We start from the raw sequence: 25594 nt of genomic DNA, 5'->3' as shown, positions 1-25594 counted from the left end.
GAGTTCCGATTCTCACTTCGAATGTGCCGTCGCATGCGATTCTTGTCTAACGCCACTGGTCAGTGGTGTATCCAAAGATTTTTCCTATTTTCATTTCCAAACCCAAGCGTAACAGTTTAGGCCCTGAGCATGTAAAGATGTTTTAAAAAACAACTTGAAAGCCTATAAAAATGATTTTTAATTTATAAAAATATTAAAATTTGAAGGAATATCTAAAAAGCATTCCTTTGATTGTACGTACCCAGAATAAACTTAATAATGACTTCGTTTAATAGGAATTTGAAAATGCATTTGGATCCGAAAATATCCGATCCGAAAGATCCGGCTCCGAAAATATCGAGGATCGGAAAAAAAATCCTGGATCCGTCCATCCCTACTTTTCATTTGCTTTTTCTTGTATTTTTTATACTTTAAAAAAAGTTAATTTGATGAAAAAATAACAGGTAATACCATATTTGACGGCATTTAAGACGCACCCTTTTTTAGAAGGCCACACACAATGAAAAAAGTTTGAAAAGTACAGTGCAACCTCGATATAACGACACCCCACGGTGCACTAATAAACACTCGCTATAGCGAATTGTCGCTTTACCGGAGGTGGAGCAAATAATAGACAATATACCTGTTGCGAACAGATATACAGGAACAGGAGTGGTGCGGCGACAGATAAACATCTATCCGATAAACGTAAGCATAAATCCAGACGATAGGCGATGTTTTTTTGCATCACTAAATTTCCTTACTCAAACAACGACTAACTATTCGAACAATTTATAAGCGCCGCACTGAATAAAAATCATGCAAAGCATTGTTTCGTCAATCATTATATTTATCGAACGACAGTTTACCGCATGAATTTGAGACTGAGCACTCCATTAACTTCATTTCTAACAGATCGCTAGCAATTACAGAGGTTAAGGTGTCTTGATGAAAGTCTTCCGGCGGTGAAACCCTCGCTATGGCGAGAGCCAACACCGAAAGGGTCTCGTAAAAACGAATTTTTTAACACGCTTATTATAGGGTCAATTAACGGTGCATCGGCTATCTCTCGTTATAGCGGGGGTGTCGCTATAGCCCGTACTCGCTTTAACGAGGTTCCACTGTACTACAATAACTTAAAATGTGGTTTCTTTTGGTTCTCACGTTTCGTAAAAGCCAAATAAACAATCATTGAATGCAATACATGCTCCCCAATAATAGGGTGGTTTCCTATTATTATTTTATTGCCTAAATCGAAAGATTATTACTCCTGTAGTATGCATTTCACGCTTTTAGATTTTTAAATGACGACATCTATTTTTCACGATTAAATCAAAAGTGAAAATTTTCAAGCGTGGGAAAACGCGACGGCTAAGTAGGAATGATGGGAAAACTCCGTATGACGCCCTTCTGGTTCCCGCTGCCGCAAATGAGGTGACCTTGGGGCGAGGCTCTAAGCTCTGATACGATGCAGGATGCTAGCAGGTAGCAGAGTACCATGCTAGCTGTTAGGGCTTGGCTTAATTATGGATTATTAATACCTTATCAAATGAAGGAAACTTTCCGACCTTAGCCAGTTTTAATAGGTGATTATTAATAGATGTTTCCCTGAGCTCCGTGCCTCATGCATGCATTGGTAACCTCAGACGATGTAAAACTCCTATGTACTCGTATAGAAACTAGGTCCCTGTGACGTCAAGTGGAGTGGCATCGCATGGGCGCCAATCTGGCCTTATTCAAATGCAGTAAAAATTAACCATTGCCATTCGTCCAGACTGAGATTTCTAAAGCCAAATAATTTGTATATTATGAATGCTCTAATGGTGGGTAACGAATGGCAATCAATGCCTTTTGTTTTCTTTGATGAAGGAAACTACCCTATTAGAATGGAAACTCAATTGTTTGACTTTAGTACATGTTTTCAGGGACGTTCCGCACTGCGTGCGAAAGATTATCCACACAATCCTACTTACGTCAGGTGACTTTGGAGGAGCTCCGTCCACTTCCAGCCGTGGAATCTTGTGCCTTGGCTCATACAAATCACTCGTTATGAATTCATCGTAACTGCAGGGCTCGTCATCCTTGAAAGACACCTAGAGAGCAAACGTTTACACGTATAATTGCCAGTCACCCATAAAATCCACAAATAAACACCAACTTAACAACTACCATTTACCCTGCCTGGTAGACCAAAGGTTACACAATTAAATACCAGTACAAGTGCAGGGAAAATACTAGTTTACTCTTGTAAAATTTTATTTTCAGATGAGCTGGTTGTAGAACGTAACTGTGGTGATTGATAAAAATTTTTCTCGGGGAAATTATGTTTGAGACACAACTTTGTGAGCACTTCCAATGAAGTAAGAAAAAAAGGTTTACAATGTGCGTTCCATGGGTTATTTTTAAGTATTAACGAGTTATGACCAAAAATTTCACCAAATAGTAAGCATTGACCCTTACGGGATTGTCAATGTTTATTTTGTACAAAGTGGGCGTAAATTAAATAATTGCTTTCCTGCCTTTATATGCCACATGCGATGATACATTGTAATGACATTATTAAAAATGATTAATTTTAGGAATGAATTAAAAATTATTTATTCATATTATGACATAAGATTTTATCTTAAAACACTAAAAATTTGAAAGAGATATCGTAAAAAGTTATTCAGATGTAAACCAAATTAAAGTTGCCAGCAAAAAAAAACTGCCTGCCTTGAAAAATACCTGGCCACCGGGGTAAGTTTGACAAAAAAATGTCCGCTCCTTCATGTGTTAAGTGAAAATTGAATTAACATAGCATTTCGTGAAAATAAAATTATGCAGAGGTACTGCTAGTTTAAAGAATATCCTAAAATAAGCATGCTTCATGAACAGTAGGTAACAGAAATTGGAGAGCAAAAAAAAGTTTTGAAATTGGTTTCATGGCCTTCTGTACAGTGAGTCCTCGTTCTACGTCACCCCGTTTAACGTCATTTCGCGATAACGTCACGAAAATTTTGAGACCATCACTCGTTTATCGCACCTTCGCTTTGCGATAACGTCAAGGCTTTTAAATTTCGCGCAAAAAAAAAAGGCGAAGCGGCGAGCGTTGCAGGTTGTTCGTTTTGTGGGCGGTAATACAGTCAGTCTAAACGAAGTGTAAAACGGTGTGTTTATTGTTAATTGTGATTACGGTTTTAGCAAAAATTTCTGCAAAATGAATTCTTGCGTAGTTGCGCAAGGTTTTACTTATTATAATGGTTTTCAGGAACCTAAAAAGTGATTTCAAGGCATTTTTCCGTGTAGAACTCAGAACTTTTGTCGTCACTTTTTTCGCCGTGTTCACAATAATTTTGGTTCCTGTAACTGCGACGATGTTTCAGCGATGATGATGCCCAGGCGACGCTCGCCCGGGCGACCACCATAGCGAAGCCGAAAAGCAAATGCTGGAAGATACAAAAATGGAGAAGGATTTACATCACTGCTGCTATTGTCGTCAATGAAGACAGGACCTCGTATTTATGCGATGGTTTGGCATTCCCATCGTAAAAAATGCCCCAGATATGATACGCTAATATTTTTTTCACATAGGAATTGTGAGGTCTAGGAGCCAATATTCACTTTCAACATTGTTTCTTATGGGATATTATGCTTCGATTAGCGTCATTTCGTTTATCGTCACATTTTTCAGGAACGGTTAGTGACGTTAAACGAGGACTCACTGTATTTCTCTTCACCAGACAAAAAGAAACTCTCTCAACAAGGATACTTACGCAAGTAAGGTCATGACCAGGGGCACTGCTAGGAATTAAGGCTGGGGGGGGGAGGGTTAGGTGCAACTAATACCGTGGTGTGTGGGGGTATGGAATACCCACCAGGATAAGCGATAGGTGCGAGATAAATAAATCGCAGAATTTTAAGAGGAAAGGTTCACAATGGTGAGTTTTATGGCTTTCTGAGGGATATTTTATTAATCCTTACGCTATTCTATTAGTAATATCAATCCAATTAAGTAAAATGGATTAAACTTAAAAATTTCTCTGAGCTCTAGGGGGGTTTATCCCCAAAAACCCCCCCTTGCTGTGCCACTGGTCATGACAATTAATTATTACTGCATGACAATTTAGTATTGCTGCTCTAAAATGCATGCTATATCGGTACAGTAAACTCCCGATTATCCTGGCTAATTATGGAGAGGAGCGGCACGAATAATCACAACTTTCACTCTAATTTCTTGTAATTTTCACATATTTACGTAAATCAAACAATCTATTTTTATTTACGCACATTTTCTGTTATTTTAGGTTGCTTTCCGGAATCAATGAGAGCTTTCTTTACCCGATCGCGATCTTTTTAGAGTCAATAACGTGATTGTACTCATATTCCTACTGCTCAGGGAAATACAGTACATTACGGTTAATTGGGACATATCGGGACTTGTGCACTTTGCCCCAATTAAGTGGCTGCTCCAATTAGGTCTGTATATGGGCATAAAAAACTTTGAAATGTTAGAAAGAAGACTAAAGAATGTTTATAATGCAACATAAGTTTATTAAACTATTAATTTGATTAATAAATCAGCGAGTTTAGTTAATTTATTACATTTTTACAATTTAGCTAAAAATATATTTTCACAGCCTCGGGCGACGCTGAATGAATGTCTTTTAATAAGTCCTATTAAAGAAAAGTCCTATCCTCTTGCGGATAGTATAAAAACAAGAGCTTTCAAAATAGGGCAAGAATAGGAACATTTGTGAAAAATAAGAGTAAATCAAAGGAGGAAAATATTAAAAAATAGTATTCAGGAAACAAAAAATTTTAATTTCGTCGAGAGTATAGAATTGATGTCGCTCACTCATGGCCCAATAAAGCGGCATGCTGTCCCAATTAAGTGGAGAATACTCTGGGATATACCTCTATTGGGTTCTGTTCTTCAAGATCTGCCCCAATTAAGTGGCTGCCCCAATTAACCGGTGGACCCTTTAAACGGAATCTACTGTACATGGTTTCCGAAAACCACGTTTCCTTGGCTGCAAGATCTTTACAGCCAACTGCCAGGGCCTTTAAAACCTGTATTTCTATGATATCGGGCAAAATTTCTGGGGTTTTGAGGAGGTATAACATCGAAACCATCCATCAACCTATGCCAAGTTTAAGAGACCGCCTGATCGTTTGTGTAAAAGATCCGATTGGCCTTATGACTCCTGGAGTTTATAAAATCCCTTGTCAGTGTGGTAATGTCTACGTGGGGGAGATTGGGCGAACAATATCGACTCGTCTCAAAGAGCATCAAAGGCATTTCTGACTTGGTCATCCAGAAAAATCAGCTTGAGTCGAGCATAGCCTGAGTGAAGACCATAAAATAAGGTGGGATGACACCAGAGTTTTATGGCGATCAAATCAATTCTGGGATCGTTTAACTAAGGAGGCTATTGAAATAAGACTTGAGAATAAAAATGTCAACAGAGACACCGGATATTCGATCACCAGCTCTTGGAATAGAACTCTTAACACATTCAATGCGGGCCTGATTTTCATTTAAGCCATCAAAATTGGCCTTTAAAATAAGAAAGAAAAATAAAGATAGGTTTCCATGGAAGTGGATATTAGTCACGTAAGGAGGCGGAGAACGGACTCCCAGCCCGACCGGCAGAATACGTCAGTTGACGTGCCCCATATCTCGGATTGGACGGGACCACGTCAATTGGTGTACTCTGCACAGGATGTGTAAAAAGAATTATGATTGCCAGAGCTGAGTCTACGCTGGTCCACGGTCCTCCGCGACAACAGTCGGGACTCGACCAATCCGGCCCCTCCTAATGCTGAGCTTCAATGGTCACTTCAAATATTAATTCAATAGCTGTGAGAATGGGTGACGAGTCGGTACCCGAAACGTAGGTGCTCTTACATACTTTCCCCACGCGGAATCCCGAGAAGAGTTTATACATGTTGTTCACGGATAACAAAGGCCAGCAAAAAATTTTTTTTGAAAACTTTTTCTATTTCAATAGCTGATCTTTATAGATTTTTATGTGCTGAATCCAAACCTAGCCTTAGTTTTTTTTGTATCATTCATAGTTTCCAAGCAATATGTATTTAATGTTTAGTCTAATATCCTTATACGGTATACAGGGAAATCAATGAAACACAATGTTTTATCATAAAATTGTTTGCATTTAGCGTTCACTACATCGTGATAAAATTGTTTGTATTTACTACAGCGTGATAATACAGGGTTCACTTTCCAACTGGAATTGGTCTACATTTTCTTTCCCTTTTTTCCTTGAAGCTTCTGGTGTAGCCTTTTCTGCGATGAATCGCTTGCTGAACTTCTCGGTGAAGTACCAACAGTAATCCCCCATTATCTTCGTCCATTAGACCTACTTTTTCAATTTTACTGTAACTATAAAAAAGCTGTTAAATTCTAAAAATATTGCTTGATTTCATAAATTTAACGGTAAAATATGAATAAATGGTACGTGATAGCTTTAAAACCATCCTTGGGCAATTTAAAAGGAAAGTAAAAACCTTATTACTCATTGAAGTTTTTTATACTGTTGATGAATTCTCTTTTTTTCTAAAAACCCAAAAGGAATTGTAATTTGTAAAATGTTGTAAAATTGTAAGTTAGTAAAAACTTGCAAATATTATCATTCACAAAACCTACTTATAAATTGTATACTATTGTAATTTTGCAATTTTGCATGTTTGTATTTGCCAACGTGAAAATTTCAAATCCTACGGAATATGAACATTGAATCTCTGTATTTTAAGGAGTAGATATAATATGACAAAGCCTATGTCTACATCATGTAAGACCTAGCAGGTGAATAAAATTTCTATTTCTATCATATTTGGATACAGCAACTTTAAAAAACATAAGAATAAGGTATTTTCAATAAAAAAGTTTTCTTCATTGTTGGCCTGTGTGATCCACAAACCTGATAAACCGCAGCTGGATAATCAGGAGTCTGCTGTATTTATTATGACCAGAAAAAGAACAACTTACATTTTGAAGAAGGGATTTAATGTTCAACCCCTTCATTGCTTCCTCCTGAGTAGTCGTTACCAAATTTTATGATCAGGGAACAAATGAAATAAATTGCATTAATATTTATGCGAAATACAAAGCACACATTGACTACTGTCGGCGTCAAAATGATGTGCCACTGTACTTTGCAAACATATATCTGGACTTAAGTGCATGCCATAATAATGAATAATACCTCATTTTAAACGAAATTTTATTCTCAATTCTTATTTATGCGCGGAGTCATTTAATGCACTCGCGCGTATACATTTTTGAATTTTTCATAAAACAAAAAATAAATCAGAATTGAGAATAAAATTTTCTTTAAAATGACATATTATTCATTATTCCGGCTTGCACTGAAGTCCAGACATAAATTTGCAGAGTACAGCGGCACATCATTTTGACGACGACAGTAGCTGATTGACACAATAAACAAAGGACTTGGATATGTCCTTCGTTTTGAAACGGGGTTTCAGGACTTCAGCCCCATCCAAAATGTTACTAGCCTAGTCACGGCATATTCACAGGCTTAATGTATAATTAAAATTGCCTATCTTACCCAGGGATAGACCCATACCACCTTGGAATTCATCTGCTTTTTGTCCATGACTGCTTATTCAACAAGTAAACTCACTTATATCATAGCCTACCTCGAGGTTGAATCATAGTGGATCATAATAAATGACTTTCAAAAATGACATAGTAATATAAAGTACATATGTAAGTGTTGTATGGAACTTAGTGCAAAGAGCAGAAGAATTACTTTTTAAAGTGAAAAACGTAGGCATTAGTATGCTCTTTACTCAGTAAAAAGCACGAACAAATTAGGTTATTTAAATTATAATAAGATTTTTATCTTAGAATTTCCATGATTAAATTTCCATCTAAAACTGAAAATACCTTACCTACAATACGTGAATTGTTGTTGATGCCTTTGACAGCCATTCCGCCAAGGAGGACTCAGAGAATATTGTGTCAAATTAGTCATTTCGAAATGAAGAGAGAGGGAAATGCATTGACTTATTTATTGAGGTCGAGGTTGAGGTCATTATCTAGAGGTCTAACCACCATCAGCAACCCAATGGATGCACTCGGCGGCTTAAAGATCAGCCGCAACAACATTTAATTTACATTTATGTAATCTTGCATAATGATGCATTTCACTAATTCTTCCTCAACCCCCTTGTGGTATTCCATTACAAGTTTTCTTGGAGAAATAGGGTGGTTTCCTATTATTTTTTTAATTACATAAATCAAAAGATTATTACTCCTTCACTTCCTACTTCCTAGTATTTCACGCTTTTAATTGACGATATTTATTTTTCGTGATTAAATGAAAAGTAAAAATTTCAAGTGTGCGAAAATGTGATGGCTTAGTATGAATGCTGGGAAAAGCCTGTTTGATGTCATTCTGGATCTGGCTGCCGCCACATGAGGCTATTAGCGTGGCTAAGATGCAGGCTGCTAGCAGGCAGCAGAGTACCCAGCTAGCAGGTAGCGCTTGGTTTAATAAAGGATTATTAATACCCTATCAAACAAAGGATACCGTATAAGCGCGTGTAAGAGGCGCACCTTTTTTCCCAAACATTGCAGCCGAAAATGGGGGTGCGCCTCTTACACAAACTTCTTATCTTCCCCCCCTCCCCTACCCGGTCGCAAGTCCAAGGGGAACTGAGGGGCCTTGGTTTACAGCGCGAGTCAGTCATCTGAAACCCTGGGTCAAAATCAAGCGGCAGGTAGGGGAGTTTCTCCCTTAGTGACGTATTTTTAAAATGCTCCTGTTTGAATTTCTTGTAAGCATTGCGCCGTCACGTCGGTACCCCAGAGGTGAACATTGAAAAGATCGCGCGGGGCGATTCGCTCAGGAGCGCGCGCTAAATTTACTGCCACGAGTGGGCATCCCGCGGCATTTATACTGCATATAGTAATCGCTTATCAAACGTATAGAAACGCGTAGTTTTGAAGGACATACCTGATTCGTCAGCATCTGTCTTGCCGAGCAATTTCCATTACTCTGAGCACCTGATTTTTCAAAAATTATCTTCAGACGCTAATATGAGGATTTTTGCAACTGAAAATTATATTGGTGTCAAAACCTGCGGTTTAAAAAATTCGAACGAGTGTGTTCATTGTTGGACTAGCGCTGAAGGAGAGGTCGAGGGGAAGGAGCGCGCTCCATATTTCAAGCTACGAGGCTATGAGCGAAGGAGCAAGGGAAGAACACGTCCGATCTTGCATGTGACGTCGTTGCCTTTAAAGTGAAGAGGCGAAGGCACAGCAATGCGATATACGCAGTTTGTGTTGCCTGAAGTTTCCAGTCCGTCACGTCTTGTTTGAATGCGCTTATGCTACGCTTGTTTCTTCCGAAATTGTGCTGTTAGGACTAAGTTGAATATTAGTATCCTTGTTTTAGCTATAAATCTTTGTATCAATCAATTAGAGCTCAAAAAACTTAAATGCTGTCAGATATACGTCGCGTTAGGTCTAATTCTTTTTATAACCTCGTGCGTGTCATACAATTGCTGAAAGATATCGAGATATATTTTCGAGCTCAGAAGGTGACTCACCTAGCATTTGACCTCCAGAAACTCTGAGAATTGAACCTGGTAGACCGGAAAAGGTCAGTTGGTGAGATGGGGTAGGGATGAAACGCGTTTCCATTGATCCCCTGTAACTTGATTATTTCCTATTTTCCTAAGGAGTCCCGGAAAGGAAAAAAAACGGCCCCTTGCACACACACCGATTTTGGACGGCCGGTAAAATATCGGCTGATATTTTACCGGCGAAGCGATGCTTGCACACACGCCGGATTTTTACCAGTCAAACGATAAGTTGCTATGTTTTTGAGCCGGCGACGGCGATCCACAGTGACAATGGCCGGCAGCTAACCGGCATTTAGCCGGTGCCGGCGCCAGTTCGGTACGTGTGCAAGCTCCAATGCTCTCCCATTGTTCACTATTGGAATGTGGACGGCCGATATTTTACCGGCCGTCCAAAATCGATGTGTGTGCAAGGGGCCTTAAATCTACGACATGGTTATTATCCTAAGGCGCTGAGATTGCCCCGATTGTTGTCCTATCTCTTGGGAAGGTTCATGCTATGTGCCTGTCGTGTTTTGCCTTAAAATTTTCCACGGCTGCAATTCTATTGCAATACTCCTGCGAGAGCTATTAAACAAAATTGTTCGTGAGTAGGACAAGTAACGTAGAGCGATGACGTATGCGAAGAGAGGATCGGAACTCTTTCTACTCCCTGTTATGCCTCTATTACCGCCGCAGTTATCAAAATTTCCTAAAAAACCGCACGATAGGATAAAAAAAATACCGTAAATATTTTTTCTTTATAGCTTTCTGCTACCTGCTGGCATCCTGCGTTGTAGCGGCGATTATAGCCTCGCACCAAGGTGGCCTCATGTGGCAGCAGCCAGAATGATTTCACATGGGCTTTTCCCAGCATTCCTACTCAGCGATTGCATTTTCGCACGCTTTAAAATTTTCACTTTTCACTTAATCTAGAAAAATAGATATCATCATTTAAAAATCTAAATTAGTGAAATACGTACTCCAGGAGTAATAATCTTTCAATTTACGCAATAAAAAAATTATTAGAAACCACCCTTTTCACGGTGCATAATTTTAGAAATATTCAATTTATAGTCGCTCCTATGGCAGTTGCATATGGTGTATAGGTGGGGCAGACAGGGAGAAGCTTCAAAGTCAGGAAGAAAGAACATTTAAATGCTTACAAAAATGACAAAGATGATTAAAGTAATTATGCGAAACACTCAATACTTTTACAACACTTAAATGTTCATAAACACCCTACTTTGTCACTGAAAACGTGTGAGCCATGGGTGGCTACTGGTGTTTTGGCTCCGGTACCGAGTCGATATGCCTACTCATTCAAAAGGTATTGGGGATAATCTTTTCACAGAAGCCCATTACATTGTCTGAGTGACAAGAGATTTCGGCCGGATCACATTACAGTGAGTCCTCGTTCTACGTCACCCTGTTTAACGTCATTTCGCGATAACATTTTGAGACCGTCACTCGTTTATCTCACCTTTGCTTTGCGATAACGTCAAGGCTTTTAAATTTTGCGCGAGAAAAAAACGAGAAGCGGCGGGCGTTGTAGGTTGTCCGTTTTTTGGGCGGTAATACAGTCAGTCTAAACGAAGTGTAAAACGGTGTGTTTATTGTTAATTGCGATTACGGTTAAAGCAAATTTTCTGCTTAATTAATTCTTAGGTAGGTGCGCAAGGTGTTACTTGACATAATGATTTTCAGGAACCTAATTTCCGTTTCAAGGAATTTTTCCGTGTAGAACTCGGAGCTTTTGACGTCACTTTTTTTTGCCGTGTTCACAATAATTTTGGTTCCTGTAACTGCGACGATGTATAAGCGATGATGATGCCCATGCAACGCTCGCCCGGGCGACCACCATAGCGAAGCCGAAAAGCAAATGCGGGAAGATACAAAAATGGAGAAGGATTTACGTCACTGCTGCTATTGTCATCGATGAAGACAGGAACTAGTATTTATGCCATAGCTTGGCATTCCCATCGTAAAAAATGCCCCAGATAGGATACGCTAAAATTTTTTCGCGTAGGAATTGTGAGGTCTAGGAGCCGATATTCACTTTTTACATTGTTTCTTATGGGATATTTTGTTTCGATTAACGTCATTTCGTTTATCGTCACATTTTTCAGGAACGGTAAATGACGTTAAACGAGGACTCACTGCACATCGCATTACATTATCGCATTACAAGAGATATTGGCCAGTCATACGGAGCATTTTTGGCGGACATTTGTAAAGATGAGTCTCGCGGATAATCACATGCTTTCAGCTCCAACCTTTTTCGACCCCTCCCCTCTGGGACTCTGCATTATCTCGGACTCCGAGAGAAGTTGTGCTCCATCCTTTCCGGGTTTACCACCCTACCTGCGGCATTGGTTCGCGGTCAACTTATGGATTGCTCATACGTATTTGGCATATGGATAATTGTTGCTTGCACGTAAATTACAAACTTCGAGTTGAATTCCTCATTTTTTTCTGAGCATTGTCAAATTTTAAACGAAGTTCTAAGGTCATCATTAACGCATTAAATGCACCAAATTGATGTTTATACAGAAATCAGGATAAAAAGTTACTATTTATTGTAGAATTTCGTTTAAAAATTTTAAATGCATCTCAAAAGACAAATAATTCAATTCTTAGTTTATTTTTCTTGAGAAAAGAACAAATATTTATTTCAAAACCTGACAGGATAAACATTTCTATGACCTCAGTCCCTTACTGCTAAGAGGGGTAATATAAGACAAGGGGTTCGAGGTACCTGCTCCCGGATTTTGAGGGTAAAGCCTAAACCCTGCAGTGCCCGAAACAAAGACGTCTTACACCTGCGACCGTCATAAAAGAGGGAGAGCTAGGAAAAAGTATATATTCGGCATTCATTCATTTGCTTAAGAGAACCTATTTACGTCAGAGAGCATATTTAAGGGAGCATATTTACGTCTTTAGTAGGGAAAAGATTAATCTTCTATATTATTCGTACTGCATAGATACCTTTTTCTCAACTTATACGCAACCAAACTCTACAAATGAGGTACCAAAATGCACAGAATTTATCAGAGAACATGCGACGGCATATCTTAATTCCTAAATATTGCTATTGTTTCCTAAAATTGGTTTTTGAATAATAAAAAAAAAATGTTAGAGCGTAGGTTTCCGCGGCGATGGTCTGATCTCTGCATTTCTCCAGGGTTTTCTTCCGCGTCAGGTTGTTGGTTGATTGAAAACAGTTTCGCTGGCAGGACAGCCAGCGAAACTGTTGTCAATCAACCAACAACCTGACGCGGAAGAAAACCCTGAAGAAATGCAGAGATTAAAAAACAAATACAAAGAAAAACAAAAACCGATAAATATTTCTGACGTTAAAGGCGCACAAACTGATACATTTGTTCATTTGCAACAACATCTCGCATTTTTTATATAAATTTTATCAAAAATGTGGCTGATTCCACATTAAAGTCTCCTGTTGATACGTTAAGTATGAGTCATCATGTGCGTTTAACAGAGGATAGTGTAATTACTTCCAATGTTGTGTTTAAAGAGGTCCTCTGACCTCAGTTTGTACATGAACATTCCAATTAAATTTGTACATAAGACCCTGCCTTTTTTTTCTACATTTTAAAATTAGAAACGCGCCTATCCTTCTGTGGACCTGCATTGAAAAGAGCGGGGGAAGCCCGCTGGGAGTGGGCGCATCACGCTCGTAGCTCTTGTAACAATTTATGTAATAATAATAATAATAATATAACAGCTTAATGTAAGCAAGTTTACTCATCAAATAACCACCCATGGACAAAAAGCGAGGGCATTCTGCAGGGTTGCCAATGTAAACTTGGATTGGGATAACCCCAAATACATAACTAAACGTCAGAGTTATGAGCAAAGGTATGCTGCAACTTCACAATGCTATGTGTCTTACCTCACAATGATTAGCTGCATAGAAGGGCAAACTGCCAGGCACATCTGCTCCTGAGAATGGGAGGTCTTCGAGTTTTATATCTGTTTGCACTGAGACGTTTCTGATCAGGCGGTCTGGACCAATGGCCTGAAGAAGAAAAAAATGATATATACAGTAAAACCTCTTCACGTCGCAATGGAGGGGACCAAAATTTGGGCAATTTGATGTATGGAGGTACACTATAGAGAGGTTTCAGTGATATGCACCATTTTTTCATACCCTTCGGAAATGAAAGGCACAAAGTGAAAGTGAAGCGAAGGTCAATTAGTGAATAATACGGGTACTTGGAAAATAACAATGACTTGGGCACCCTATAAAACCCATGGATCGACACCTTTGTTGGTATGCTATTCCTTTTGCCACCTTTATGACCTTGACGGTGACCTTACTGGGTCAACGGTTGAATTTTTGCAAATAAAAGTGTTATTTTCGGGTTTCTCGTGTCCGAAAACCTAAGAATTGAAATCTTAGTCAATGAAATGTCACACGACCCTTGGGACAGTCTGTATAAGGCTTCTTGATGTAAACCATGCATTTGTACATGATGGTAGCGATGATTCGCTGAAATGCGTCGCACTTGAATAAATACTGTGGACATTCACAAAGTTTTTTCACTTTCATTTATAACTGGGCAAGGAAGTTTTAAGAGAACAAATACAATTTACATCCTCACCTGTTCCTCCTTGGTTGCAGAAACAACGCCAGTGAAGCGGCTTTCGAACGTCATCTTGGATTCTAGGCATCTCTGCTTGAAAAGACGAAAGTCCGTCAGCTTGAAGAGGCACATTGAGCAGACTAGCCATTGGAACTCGGGGTTCGGCACAGGCTGCAACAAAGACGTGGAACATGAAGAAGAAATGGTGTCATATAAAATGCAGAAGAAAGCTTGCATTTAATGAAATATATTACCGTATTCCTCCGAATATAGTCCCCCCCCCCCTAATTTTGAGGCTTGAGTTTTGGGAAAAAATTAAAAAAATGGGTTTCAATATAGTCCCCCCCTCAACTTTTGTCACAGGCATTTTTGGAAAAAAAGTGGGGACAATATTCAGACATACGAGGTGTGTTCAAAAAATATCGCGACTTTTGTGTTTTTTCAAAAATTATTTATTTATTCATAAATATCTATTTTGTCCACTTCAAAGTAATCCCCATGAGATATTATACACTTGTGCCAACGGTTTTTCCAATCTTCGAAGCACTTCAAAAAATCATTTTTTTAAATCTTGCTCAGCTCCTCCTTCGATGCCGTCTTTATCTCGTCAATCGTAGCGTAACGTCGTCCTTTCATGGGTCTCTTCAGTTTAGGGAACAAGAAAAGTCACAGGGGGCCAGATCTGGGGAATACGGTGGCTGCGGCATCATTAGTGTGTTGTTTTTGGCCAAAAAGTCGCGCACAAGCAACGATGTGTGAGCAGGGGCGTTATCGTGGTGCAAAAGCCAATTTTTGTTCTTCCACAAATCCGGGCGTTTCTGGCGGATTGCTTCGTGCAAATTGCGCATAACTTGCAGGTAATATTCCTTATTGACCGTTCTACCCTGTGGCAAGAACTCATAGATATTCACGAATAAATAAATAATTTTTGAAAAAACACAAAAGTCGCGATATTTTTTGAACACACCTCGTATACGGCAGTTTATGTCAAACTTCATAGAAGTGAAAATTTTGAAACTAACATAAATGAAAAACAGATAATCATCACTAGTCAACAATCCTAAGATTGGTTTGACGCAGTTCTCCATTTCTCTCTCCTATCCACTAATCTCTTCATAGCTACATATTTATTCTCTTTTACATCCTTTATAACCTGTCCGATGTAACTCATTCGGGGCCGTCCCTTGCCCTTTTTCCCTTCCACTTGTCCTTCAACGTTTGTCTTCATCAGACCATCATTCATTATAATTGTGGAGAAAATCGTTGTGGAGAAAACTTAGTTTTAGAAAGACTTCTCTTTTCTCCCATTATTCTTAGCAATTAATTACTTACTCGATAGATCTGTTTCATCTTCATCATTCTTTTTGGTAGCACCAAATTTCGAATGCTTCCAATTAGTCAACAATCCTAAGATTGGTTTGACTTGCAGCTCTCCATTTCTCTCTCCTATCCGCTAATCTCTTCATAGCTGCATATTTATTCTCTTTTACATCCTTTATTACTCATTGTCCTATTTGTAACTCATTCGGGGCCATCCCTTGCCCTTCTTCCCTTCCACCTGTCCATCTACGATTGTTTTTATCAGGCCACAATGCCTCAGATTGCGGACAAATAAGTTGCCATGTCTTCTGCTCAAGGTTTTCCGAAGGCACGTGGGCCAAATGAGTGGCTGCTGACTACAAAGCAGTCATAGCCGAGTCAGAGAAGGATTTGAAGAAGACTTTGACAGATATGGAGAGGACAATGGCCAGATACCTGCTGAAAATCAACAAAAAGAAGACTAAGATATTAGTTTGCAGTAAAAGAGAGGAGGCAAAGACAAAGATCAACCTAGGAAAGCATAAGCTTGAAGCGGTGAAAGAGTTTTCATAACTGGGAAGCCGAATTACCAATGATGGACGAAGCAAGAAAGAAATAGTCAGTAGAATAGCGCAGGCGAAGAAGGCTTACTACAACAAGAGGAATCTTCTTTCAGCTGAGAATACAAGCATAGAAGTGAGGAAACAATTCATCAGATGCCACACATGGAGTTTCTCTTTGGAAGCGAGGCTTGGATGCTGACAGCAGCAGAGAAGTCAAAGAGTGGAAGCATTCAAAATGTGGTGCTATACATAAGAATGATGAAGATTAAAATGGATTGACCGTGTGAGTAACCAGGAAGTGCTACGGAGAGTGGGATAAAAGAGAAGCCTCCTAAAAACATTAAGCAGAAGAAGGGACAACTTAGTTGGCCACATTTTGAGGCACGATGGTCTGATGAAGACAATCGTTGAAGGACAAGTAGAAGGGAAAAAGGGCAAGGGACGGCCCCAAATGAGTTACATAGGACACTGAGTAATACAGGGTGTAAAAGAGAAGAAATACGTCGCTATGAAAATGCTAGCGGATGGGAGAGAGGGAGATTGGAGAGCTGTGTCAAACCTATCTTAGGATTGTTGACGAATAATGATGATGACATTCAAGGCCTTCTCAATTTTATTTGAAGCCTTCTCAATTTTATTCAAAGCATTTTAATCCAAAGGCAACAAAACTCCACAGCTAAATAAAATGCAATTGAAGCTAAGATGGAATAGCAAACATCGCGAATTCGAGCGATCCAGGTTCGAATCCTGGTCGAGGAAAATGATTTTTTCTCTGTGAAACTTTGGCACTAGAAGTTATTTATTAGACAGCCTTTTAGGACGTCCGAGTTATTTGAATGTTTTAAAAGGACTAAGAAAAATTTCACACGAAAAGAAAATCTATGTAGTAGGTGATAATCCACGGTGAAAATGAGAACATTTGAGAGCAAGTTTGATCTAAAATTAGAGGTTGTGGATTAAAGATTGCCCTTCGCAAATTTTTGATCAAACAATTACATGCTTCAAGGAAGTACCAGATATTCGGTGAAATGGCAAATTTCGATGCGTAAACTTAAACGGCCATAGCAACTTAAATCCTAAAACCTAGGCCTGAAAATTAAATATTGGTACATTTTGAGCACTTCAAGAGAATTCTTCTTAATGAGACATCCTTCCGGAAATATTCAGGGAATTACTTATCATATCTAAGATACCGCCTGTCATACAGGTGACTAGTACACGCTTCACTCCGAGGCATTAATGAAATTACGGAGAGTTATAGAAATATCTCCAAGTCATTTGTGAAGTATAATAAATGCCAATTTCATTTATTTGATCATAAATCATCACGTATACTAGACACCCTGTTTCTCCGTACAAAATAATAAAAATAATTTACTTCGTGAACAAAATATACTGAAAAGAGAAACCCAGCATTGTAATTCTACCATCTACTTGTTTTCTAAACGATAAATTAGACGAAAAATATAATTGTGTACATCAGTGAAATGATGCGATTATCGGGAATGTCCTAAGAAAATTCGCCAATTCACATGGCCGAAGAGCAATTTTAAGTGTATTACTAAGGAGAAAAGTCGAACACTCCCACGCTTAAGGAAGAATAGACGCCAAAACACTTCCAAACACAAGGGACCATTAACTCACGCAACAAAATCTCACTGGTACTTACTCTTAATGCCAGCAGATCTCTGATTGTTTCTACCACGGAAAAAATGCTGGTGCAATTTTCTTGGAAAATATCAATCAAACGACTGCTCTTGCATAGGCACAATCTGCATAATTTAAATTCTAGTTCTGAAGTCATGCTCTCTGCCGTTGAGGTTCAAATAGGAAGTTTTGGAATCACATTTCCTCGATGAATATATGGACACCAATTCACTCTGCCCTCCCTTTTAGAATAATTAATGCTTCTTAGTGTATTTTAAGGGTACTCCTTTCTAAATAACCACCGAATTAAACGTTAAATACAGTTGTTGACACCACGGGCCTCGCGCATACAATCGTAATTTGATCCCCATGTTTGGGTTGAAGCGAATACCTATATGCGCAACGTATGCGCATACTATCAGTACATTGTTTGTTTGCCCGCGCAAAAGAAAATACTGTTTTTCTGTACCCTATTTGTATTATTATAAATAGTTTGCAAAAATGTAAATAACAGGATAATTAACAGTATTTAGCATCCCTTGTTGGAATAAGATTTCTATTCATTACGAAATCACAACATTAATTTTTATTTTCCATCGAGGGACGGGATAACATTGCAGGATCGTTGTGGGTGGATTGGGGGCCCTCGGCTGGCGCTCTTGATTTGGCTATCCTTACTGCGGGAATCGGGGGTCTTCATAGGGAAAATTTTAGAATATTTTATACCCGAACATTGATTTCATGCTATTCTGGCTCTTAATTACTGGATAACGGTGAATAAAAATTGCAATCTCGTAAGAGAGAATACATTCAAAATTGAGAATGTCACAAATTTGAAAATGCATTTCCAATTTAGTGAATTTGTACCTTGAAACTGCGCTGAAATCAAAATAAATAGCATCAGAATCGCTCCAGCGTCGTAGCCGTTAATAAATTGACAATATCCGCTAGTGAGAGACATTTACTTGTGTCGAGCCGCAGGTGTTTGGGGTATATGCGGGTTGACTGTACTTGTAATTTTTCAATTTCCAAGCATCATAAGAATATTAATTTTTATTAAATAAGGTATAAATTTTTTTTTCACAATCCTGAACTTCATAATGATCGTTTTTTTTTTATATTTTGCCATGAAGATATATAAATAAGTGCCGATAGAAATGCTACAAAAAACTTAAACACAAATAAAATAAGTACTCACACGTAAAGATTCGAATTTTCGTCTGGAAGAAGACATGCGGTGACTGAGGAGGAGGACAAAAGATGACCAGAGGCTGAGGAGAAAAGAATAAGAAAGTGGGAGGGAGAGGGTGGGGAGTTGAGGGGGGAAACAGGAGAGGGTTATAAAAATTAGTGGGCCCTGTTAAGACCAGGAAGTTTGAACGCTTGGTGTAGCTGTATGCAATGGTGTAGCCAGGAATTTCGTTCGGGGGGGGGGGGGGGGGTCCATAACCAGGGGGGAACACTTTTCATAATAGAAAAAAACTTCATTTGTCAAGGAGATATTTTGGAAATTCCCGATTTTTCAATATTTTATTTTATAAAGGAATATGATTGTTTTTATATTTCGGGTGGGGGAGGGGTTCGGACCCCCCCACCACTGGCCATATGCATGATCTCTCCGAGGTTTTCCGAGATAGTTAATGCTACATTTAAAATATTCGGAACAATGAATGAAATCCATACGTAACATTGCACTATGGAAATTAAATCATCACGTAACTTACTGAAGTGCCTTCGTTCCTCTAACTTCCGGAATGCTGAAACAGTCATTTCCCCACAAATACTCAGCCACGATAAATAAATCTACTTTTGGTAGATTATTTGTATTTCCTTTATTAAAAGTTACCTCTAATGCCATGTTTTCGACACTTTCACTCGTTTCCCAGTCCCAATGAGGCCTCATACGGGCAACTACGGGCAAATGACGTCACCAACCGATCGACGAATCACAGGACGTATCTTCTCCCGCTGATTTCATTGGCTATTTAGCGATGTTATTATTCATGTACAGTATATTCCATTTAATGGGTCCACCGGTTACTAGGGGCAGCCGCTTAATTGGAGCAGATCTTGAAGAACAGAACCCAATAGAGGAATATCCAAGAACATTTTCCGCTTAAATGGGACAGCATGCCGCTTTATTGGGCCATGAGTCGGCGACATAGACTCCATACTAGCGACGAAATTATTTTTTTTGTTTTCAGAATACTATTTTTATAGATTTTCCTCCTTTGATTTACTCTTATTTTTTATAAATGATCCTATGCTTTCCCTATTTTGAAAGCTCTTGTTGTTAAACTATCCGTAAGAGGATAGGACTTTTCTTTAATAGGACTTAGTAAAAGACATTCATTCGGCGTCGCCCGAGGCTGTGTAAAATATTTTTAACTAAATTGTTATAATTCATTAAAACGATAATAAATAAGCCAAACTCGCTGATTTATTAATCAAATTATTAGTTTGACAAACTTATGTTGCATTATAAACATTCCTTAGTCTTCTATCTATCATTTCAACCTTGTTTATGCCCATGTACAGGATAGTTAGCCTATTAGGGTGGTTTCCTATTATTTTTTTATTGCCTAAATCGAATGATTATTACTCCTGGAGTACGTATTTCACGCTTGTAGATTTTTAAATGACGATATCTATTTTTCGCGATTAAATGAAAAGTGAAAATTTTCAAGCGCGCGAAAACGCGACGCGTAAGTAGGAATGATGGGAAAAAGTCCGTGCGACGCATTTCTGGTTCCCCCTCCCGCCTTGTGAGGTGACCTTGATCGAGGCTCTGAGCGCTGATAGGACGCAGGATGCTAGCGGGTAGCTGAGTACCTTGCTGGCTGGTAGCGCTTGGCTTAAAAAAGGTTTATTAATACCTTTTCAAACGAGGAAAACTTTCCGACCTTAGCCAGTTTTAATAGGTGATTATTAAGAGATGTTTCTCTGAGCTCTGTGCCTCATGCATGCATGAGTCTGGGCGCCAATCTGGCCTTTTTCAAATGAGGATAAAATTTGACCCTTGCCATTCGTCTGAACCGGTATTTCAAAAACCAAATAATTTGTGTATTATGAATACACTAATGGTGGGTAAGGAATCGCAATCAATGCATTTCGTTTTCTTTGATGAAGGAAACTACCCTATTGGGACAGCCGCTTAATTGAGGCAAAGTGCACAAGTCCGGATGTGACCCAATTAACCGGTATCTGCTGTAATAATATATTTCTCCATTTTACTGCATTAAAACCTATGTTTTTTTTAAAGCCACTTCCTTTCCTCTCAACGATGAAGAAATATTTAAGCACAAAAAAAAAATTTATGCCAACACCCCATTCTATCAGTTAGGCGGAGGGTGGGAGGGAGGCAAGTATTATTGAAACAATCATCGAAATCCATATTGTGGGAAAAGGTGTGGGTGGGGACAGGAAGCGAGGGAGATGGAAAGATAGGATTGCAAGAAGCTCGAAGATTACACAGGCCAACAATGAAAAAACTTTTTTACTGAAAATACCTTATTCTTATGTTTTTAAAATTGCTGAATCCAAATATGATGGTTTTAAAGTTGTATCACCCCCTCCATTTATTCATATTTTACCGTTAAATTTATGAAATCAAGCAATATTTTTAGAATTTAACAGCTTTTTTATAGTTACAGTAAAATTGAAAAGGTAGGTCTAATGAACGAAGACGATGGGGGATTACCGTTGGTACTTCACCGAGAAGTTCAGCAAGCGATTCATCGCAGAAAAAGCTACACAAAAAGCTTCAAGGAAAAAAGGGAAAGAAAATGTAGACTAATTCCAGTTGACAAGTGAACCCTGTATTATCACGCTGTAGTAATTACAAACAATTTTATCACGATGTAGTGAACAGTAAATACAAACAATTTTATAATGTAACACAGTGCTTCATTGATTTCCCTGTATACCGTATAGGGGTATTAGACTAGATATTAGATACTTATTGCTTGGAAAATATGGGTGATACAAAAAACTAAGGCCAGGTTTGGATTCGGCACATAAAAATCTATAAAGATCAGCTATTAAAATAAAAAAAAGTTTTCAAACAAAATTTTTTTGCTGGCCTGTGTTATTAACGCGGGGGTTGAGTGAAGTAGTGGTTAGAAAGATGTAGAAGGCGGGGAAAGAATAGGGTAGTTTCCTTCATCACAGAAAACGAAAGGCATTGATTGCGATTCGTTACCCACCATTAGTGTATTCATAATATACAAATTATTTAGTTTTAGAAATCCAAGTTTAGACGAATGGCAATGGTCCATTTTTATCCTCATTTGAAAAGGGCCAGATTGGCGCATATGCGATGCCACTCCACGTGACGTCACAGGGACCTAGTTTCTACACGAGTGGATAGGATTTTTACATCGCCTGAGATTACCAATGCATGCATGAGGCACAGAGCTCAGGGAAACATGCCTTAATGATCACCTATTAAAACTGCCTAAGGTCGGAAAGTTTCCTTCATTTGATAAGGTATTAATAATCCTTATTTAAACCAAGCGCTACCTACTAGCAGGGTAGTCTCCTACCTGCTAGCAGCCTGCATCGCCGCGGCGCACATATGGTCGCCCCAATGTCACCTCACACGGTGGCTGCGGGAACCAGAATGACGTCACACGGGATTTAACCAGCATTCCTACTCAGCCGTTGCGGTTTCGCGCGCTTGAAAATTTTCACTTTTCGTTTAATCGCGAAAAATAGATATCGTCATTCGAAAATCTAAGAGCGTGAAATGCGTACGCCAGGAGTACACCAGGAATCTTTCGATTTAGGCAATAAAAGAATAATAGGTAACCACCCTATTGCGTCCCCGGCAAATAGTTGGCCTTCGATTTTAACAATATTAATTTTACCCAATCAACTTGGCTTGACTTGAGGCAATCAAGGCATATGTATGAAATGAGGCCACCTACGGAAAATCATTTGGAATCCATGCCTCTTAATGAAAGGAAAGGAATATGACACTCTGTGAGAGCACTAACAAAAAATCTTTTAAGGAATAATACTGTATTAAAAATATCCCATTCAAATAACATAATTACACAAAAACTAATAAACACTACAATATCATGTAAATTACACTACACAAAATAAAAAAAAAAGTACACCAGGAAAGATTTTTTTTTGGTTTCACTGTTTCTTGAGGCCAGATAAAAAAGCGAATTGACGGTCAAAATTCACAAACTCTTGATTAACTTTATGGCATTCCATTATAAGTTTACCTGGATATCACACACGCAGAGAAGATTGGCTGTTAACCAAATGCTTTCGGCGAACGAGGATAAAAAGAAAAAGTGGTGCACAGTGACGTACCTCAATGCACTTCCTCGGAAAATGGCTCATCAATTACCCAAGGACAAATTCCGCATGGCTTTTAAACCTTATGTCACCCTGCGCAGTGGCGCAGCGAGGGGGGGTTTTGGGGGATAAACCCCCCCCAGAGCTCAGAATTTTTTTTTGTTTAATCCATTTTACTTAATTTGATTGATTTACTAATAGAATATTGTAAGGATTAATAAAATATCCCTCAGAAAGCCGTAAAACTCACCATTTTGAACCATTCATCTATAAAATTCCGCAATAGGGTGGTTTCCTACTATTTTTTATTGCCTAAATCGAAAGATTATTACTCCTGGAGTAGGTATTTCACGCATTTAGATTTTTAAATGACGATATCTATTTTTCGCGATTAAATGAAAAGTGAAAATTTTCAAGCGCGCGAAAACGCGTAAGTATGAATGCCGGGAAATCTCTCCGCGTGACGTATTTCTGGTTCCCGTCACCGCCCTGCGAGCTGACCTTGGGGCGAGGCTTTGAGCGCTGATACGACGCAGGCTGCTAGCGGGTAGCCTAGTACCCTACTGGCTGGTAGCGCTTGGCTTAAATAAGGATTATTAATAACTTATCAAACGAAGAAAACTTTCCGACCTTAGCCAGCTTTAATAAGTGATTATTGAGACATGTTTCCCTGAGCTCTGCGCCTCATGCATGCATTGGTAACCTCAGACGATGTATAACTCCTATCTTCTCCTATAGAAATGAGGAAAACTTGCCGACCTTTGCCAGTTTTAATAGGTGATTATTGAGACATGTTTCCCTGTGCTCTGTGTCTCATGAATGCATTGGTAACCTCAGACGATGTATAACTCCTATCTGCTCGTATAGAAACTAGGTCCCTGTGACATCACGTGGAGTGGCATCGCATGGGCGCCAATCTGGCCTTTTTCAAATGAGGATAAAATTTGGCCCTTGCCATTCGTCTAAACCGGTATTTTTAAAACGAAATAATTTGTATATTATGAATACAGTAATGGTGGGTAAGGAATCGCAATCAATGCCTTTCGTTTTCTTTCATTGAGGAAACCACCCTATTTATTAATCTCATACCTAACGCTTATCGTGGTGGGTATACCATACCCCACACACCCCGGTGTTAGTTGCACCTAAACCCTCCCACAGTCTTAATTCATAGCTGACCCTGAGCAGACAGATTGCTAAATGTAAGGATCAGATAGGCCAATTGGATAGGTGTGGAGTGTATTCATTGAAATGCAGCGATTGCACTGGTGTATACGTGGGACAGACAGGAAGAAGTTTTTAAAATCAGAAAGAAAGAACGTTTAATTGCTTAAAAAAATTAACAAAGATGAAAAAAGTAATTTTGTAAACACTTATTATGCAACTGCCATTGGAGCGATTTTAAAATGAGTATTTTAAAATGTTGCTATGACTACCATGAATAGGACTCTAGGAAGCAGTTGGAAATTTTAAAAATTATTGAAAGGACAGTACTCTTATAAATGAACGAGTCGATTGGGCGCTTGAATTCATCAAGCGGGTAAATAGGGGGGGGGGGGGGAAACAAAGTTGTGTCACATGTTTCCGAGTCATGTGCCCATAAGTGGTTCAAAAAGCGAAAGAAACACCCCAAATATCGTTTAAATGAGTGAAATATGCGGGCAATACGCTCATTCACTGTCAACAATACTTAAGACCATCTTAGTAACCACGGTGATCAATGCTTCGGGGAACCGTTTTATTATGAATGATTTACGCAATATAAAAAAAATATAGTGTATGGTAGATGAACTTAAGCGATTTATCGTATTTCAGCCATTACCCTAGGATTGCATCACCTCTTGATTTACTCAACTATTTTTGATTTATAATGTTTGCATACAGCAAACTTAATGAAATTAAAAACAGCATTTTTAGAAAATAAACGAACAGAGACTAATGAAATGATTATCCCAATAATTATGTCTCGAATAATGAAGTAATGTTCGGATTTCTCTGACGATGTATGTCTCTCAATGGTGTCAATTTTTGGATCTAAGGAAGGTTTATAACAACAAAACGCATTGATTACAATAAATATATTAATACGGTTATGAAACTTGAATTGGAGAAAGAACCGAAGAATGTTCAACTGTCCCCGTTGATGTTATATTCGGTAAGTAATAGCAGTTCGATATATTTTACAAAAACGTAGATTCGATATGTGTCGAATGGGAGCTTGGAAAGCAAATATATTTCATTGGTGCAGCATGAACAATGCTATAATAAACATATTCATAAAATTTCTTCGGTTTAACATCAATAGTTAGACAGATACGAAAAATTGCATATTTGCTACCGTAATCATCGAATTATCAAGTATACTGACACGTGAAGTTAAAATTTCGTAATCCTATTGATTTATCTTCCCGTTTGGTCATCTACCCTATAATTCATGGTCAAATACGCCCGCGGATGTAAAATCCTGCATGTTATAGCAATTCGACATATTTTAAGAAAACGCTGAATCGATATATATCTAATGAGACAAAACATGCAAAACATATTTCCATTGAGGTTTGTGAAGAATACCAGGATGTGCACATTCACCAA

At 38.6% G+C, this 25594-nt stretch overlaps 1 protein-coding gene across 2 annotated transcripts in view; it reads right to left on the bottom strand.

Annotated features, from left to right (window-relative positions):
• LOC124172654 overlaps nt 1-18051 on the bottom strand; it is a 43423-nt gene extending 25372 nt beyond the window's left edge. For both annotated transcript variants that reach the window (XR_006868236.1, XM_046552104.1), the window contains exons 1-4: nt 17712-18051; nt 14199-14351; nt 13487-13612; nt 1953-2072 (exon numbers count right to left, since the gene is read on the bottom strand). Coding sequence is in view for 1 of the 2 variants with exons in the window: in XM_046552104.1 (XP_046408060.1) it covers nt 1953-2072; nt 13487-13612; nt 14199-14351; nt 17712-17846 (534 nt within the window). In the remaining variant the exon portion in view is untranslated. The remainder of the gene's footprint in view (nt 1-1952; nt 2073-13486; nt 13613-14198; nt 14352-17711) is intronic.
• Between the last annotated feature and the right edge of the window lie 7543 nt (nt 18052-25594).

The sequence above is a fragment of the Ischnura elegans genome, assembly GCF_921293095.1.
Source record: "Ischnura elegans chromosome 13 unlocalized genomic scaffold, ioIscEleg1.1 SUPER_13_unloc_2, whole genome shotgun sequence".
Classification (NCBI taxonomy): domain Eukaryota; kingdom Metazoa; phylum Arthropoda; class Insecta; order Odonata; family Coenagrionidae; genus Ischnura; species Ischnura elegans.
The sequence above is the reverse complement of the archived record's forward strand: the minus strand, read 5'-3'. Positions and strand labels throughout refer to the sequence as shown.